General features: G+C 38.7%; 1 protein-coding gene across 1 annotated transcript; it reads right to left on the bottom strand.

The window, feature by feature from the left end:
• Positions 1-737: 737 nt before the first annotated feature.
• LOC105791486 (uncharacterized) lies at positions 738-3,058 on the bottom strand. Its single transcript, XM_052634847.1, has 7 exons — positions 2,891-3,058; positions 2,500-2,802; positions 2,190-2,398; positions 2,047-2,095; positions 1,885-1,974; positions 1,696-1,758; positions 738-1,562 (listed from the first exon to the last, which is right to left on the bottom strand). The coding sequence occupies exons 1-7, from the start codon at positions 3,056-3,058 to the stop codon at positions 738-740; spliced, it is 1,707 nt and encodes a 568-aa protein (XP_052490807.1).
• Positions 3,059-3,306: the final 248 nt, after the last annotated feature.

Below are 3,306 nucleotides of genomic sequence, written 5' to 3'. Positions count from 1 at the left end.
GAAAATAGACTAAATTTTGAAGATAAAAGTGAAAAAATTAAATTCCAAGAGTGCAAAATATAAAGAGATTTAGAGCATATTTTAAGCTTTAAATTTTTAGTCTATAATTTGTCACACAAAAATATCTAATCCAATGCTCATAAATAATAATAATAATACAGCCAAAAATGTATTCCTATATTTTTGTTACAACCGGCTAAACAAATTAACCAATTATAAAAGGCAACTAGTGTTGTGTGTGTCCGTCAGAATGAAGGTATTTACAGTATATTTACACACTGGAGCGATGTCTAGACTCCACAACGATTCTTCTTACCCTCATAATAACCATGTTGGACAAAATGTATCATCCAAAATGGCTAAAATAATAAAACCCGACTCGACTAGAATCCGTGTAACTCACTAAAAAAACATCAGACCATTAATGGAACACTATACACAATACTATCAGCCAGGCTAACCTTTGAATTACAGCCTGCGGTATACAGTGACTTCCCGTTCCCTTTCTAAAAGACATTATTATATGTCAGCTTGACACTGCCATCAGCCCCGCCTTTCAGTTGCAGGACATTACTTTCTAAATTAGCATTATAGGCGTCAGTTAACTGTGTCATTACTTTCTAAATTAGCATTATAGGCGTCAGTTAACTGTGTCTGCTTTTGAAAAAGGTGTGCCAAGCCAAATGTCTACTGTCTAGATATTTCTTTAAAAGCCAGTGTATTTTTGTTCATCATATTCAAGAGCATCTCATCATCTTTTCAGCCAAAGATTTGTTGGTCATATGAACTTCTTCTACAATCCTCAGAACCCGGCTGCTTGAAGAATGCTTGTGCCTTTGTGCTCCACAAACCGGAGGAAACCCAGAAACCAATGGTTCTGACTCAGGGTTTCCACCATTAGCATGATTTGGAGCTGATGAAGAGTGGCTAATCATACTTACATTGCCTGAGCTCATTCCAGAGCCAGATTCTGTTAATATATCTGCTGTTGTGGATTGAGTCTGAGCCTGTGCATGACTTGAACTTGTATAGCTCAATTCTGCAACTCCCTTACCTGTAACAGGTGATGCCACGGCTGCAATATTTGTTGTTTTAGTAATCTGACTTGAACTACTTGATGCTTGCATGGCCCATTCCTGAACTAAACTAAAAGACTTTTCATTCTTGTTCTTCTGGCATGGTAGATGAGCTTGCTTGGTGTTATCTTCTGAGCCCTGTTTAGATTTTTGTCGAATGGTGCTGGGAACCATGGGAAGTGGAGGAAAAGAAGATGCTTGAAAAGGTGCACCCCTAGAGCCTGCCCCCAATGCTTGAAGATATCTTGAAGATGATTCCGGATCTGTTGTAGATAATGATTCAAAAGGATGAACATCATTTGTGTCCCCATGAGCAGAGGCAACCTGCACAGTAGATGACGCTGAGGGCACATTGGCTGTCCTCAAACTTGCCTCAATGGCCATTGAAAGTTGATAGTCATTATCAGATGGTTGACCTCGAACCGTTCGCCCCCTTCCATAACGATTATCTTCATTATTTCGATGATGTTGAGAGCTGGTCGGTATCTGAAAATGTACGACCAATTAACAAAACATCAAATAAGTCAACAAGCCATCTACAAATGAACGCTTACCAGTGAATGAATTACGGTAAAATCAAACTAATCTGGAGTCTATTACTTAGAAGGATGATACATACTTGTAAAGCAGTATTACACCGTGCACGAAACATGCGACCTCCATGTTCACTGGTATTATGCCTCTGAAAGGATAAAATTGAAAATACAAGAACTTAGCATATATGGAAAAGAGAAAGGTGAACTATACTAAGGAAATACACAAATAATCAAAAAAGAAAAACAACATTTAAATGCCCCCAAGAAGTTACCTTTAGGTCAGCTACAGACTTAAAGACAATAAACTTTTTGGCAAGGCAAACCTCATCCTCACATAGGTAATGATCTAGGCGAAAATGGATCTGCGGTAGACAATTTTCATTCTTCCATTTAAGAATAAATAAAAGCATAAGAAATATGGAAGGTCATCTTACCTCGAGATCATCATAATTCTTGTAATATTTATTATGTCCTGGATGCCGCCTGCATTGAACATTCAACAAGCAAAAAGTAAGTTCGAAGTCCACTTGTTTTAACTCGTGTCCTAAAACTGCTACCAGGATCAATAACTCAGTACCTTTGACATATATGACATGTATAATGCTCTATGGACATGTGGGAGTATAACTCACTTTCCCCATAGAATGTGGTGTTGCAGAACACACACTTTGGATGCCCCATGAATCCACCTCTCTCACTCTCGGTCCCATCCACCTCAGAGTTACCAGTGTTTATATGTTGATTCAACTGTGCTCTTGTATACAGTTTTTGTTCACATATAAACACCTACAATTACACACAGTCCAGAGAAACCAGTGAGATAATCAATGATTCAGTGCATGCAAACAGCTATAAATAATGCTAAACAATGGTCATATTAACCTTACCTTCCGTCCTGCCAAACATAGGCTGCACATAGCCCGTCTATGCCTATGAATCAAATGATTTTTCAACTGTTCAATGTTCCTAAACTGCACCCGTCGCTTCATCCCATCATTGGATCGATCCTCCATCTTGTCACATACAGTACATGAAAGCTTGCACATTGCCTTGATCATTTTGTAGTGATCAACATCATCGAAAAAGGCTTGCGTATCCTCATGGTACCAGTACGAACCCATCCGTCCTTCTCTTACATCATATGGCAATACAGAGAAGTCATTGACCAAGCTCGTGTAATCCCCTAAAGACTGGAAAGAAAAACCAGAATATATATACATAACTTTGCTTTAATTTCGTTATCTAACGCTACGATTACGATCATTCGACTCTTCTAACCTTAGTGACGAAGATGACATCGGACTCAGTCTTGCAGATGCAGCAGCGGCGATTGTTGCAGATGAAGCGGAGACGAGCGACGCAGTTGGAGCACACGTCCCGGTGACCGCAGGCGCCGTAGGCAACCCATTCTAAAGTTTCAGCACATACAGCACAGCTGTCGTCCATTTTCCCGCTTCTTGATTATGTTCTTGGAAACACAAATCGTGCAACAAATTTATTGGATAATAAGAACCAAATGAAGATTTTACGCTTTATTTTTGCATACAGAGAATCAAATCAGATTTATATTAATGGGGAAAATGCTAGATTTCGTTATAACAGGACTGAATTTAGCTTGTTAATGGCGTTTTTATTTTCTTCCTTTTTTAGTTTAAAGTAACCAATGTAAGTAACCGGGAAAGCAGGTTCATATG

The sequence above is a fragment of the Gossypium raimondii genome, chromosome 8 (assembly GCF_025698545.1).
Source record: "Gossypium raimondii isolate GPD5lz chromosome 8, ASM2569854v1, whole genome shotgun sequence".
Lineage (NCBI taxonomy): Eukaryota > Viridiplantae > Streptophyta > Magnoliopsida > Malvales > Malvaceae > Gossypium > Gossypium raimondii.
The sequence above is the reverse complement of the archived record's forward strand: the minus strand, read 5'-3'. Positions and strand labels throughout refer to the sequence as shown.

Coding starts and splice junctions, on each gene's coding strand:
- LOC105791486 (XM_052634847.1), bottom strand. CDS start 3,058: ATGGACGACAGCTGTGCTGTATGTGCTGAAACTTTAGAATGGGTTGCC. Junction 2,399..2,499: donor TATGTTTGGCAGGACGGAAG/GTAAGGTTAATA, acceptor GTGTAATTGTAG/GTGTTTATATGTGAACAAAA. Junction 1,759..1,884: donor AGTCTGTAGCTGACCTAAAG/GTAACTTCTTGG, acceptor TTATCCTTTCAG/AGGCATAATACCAGTGAACA.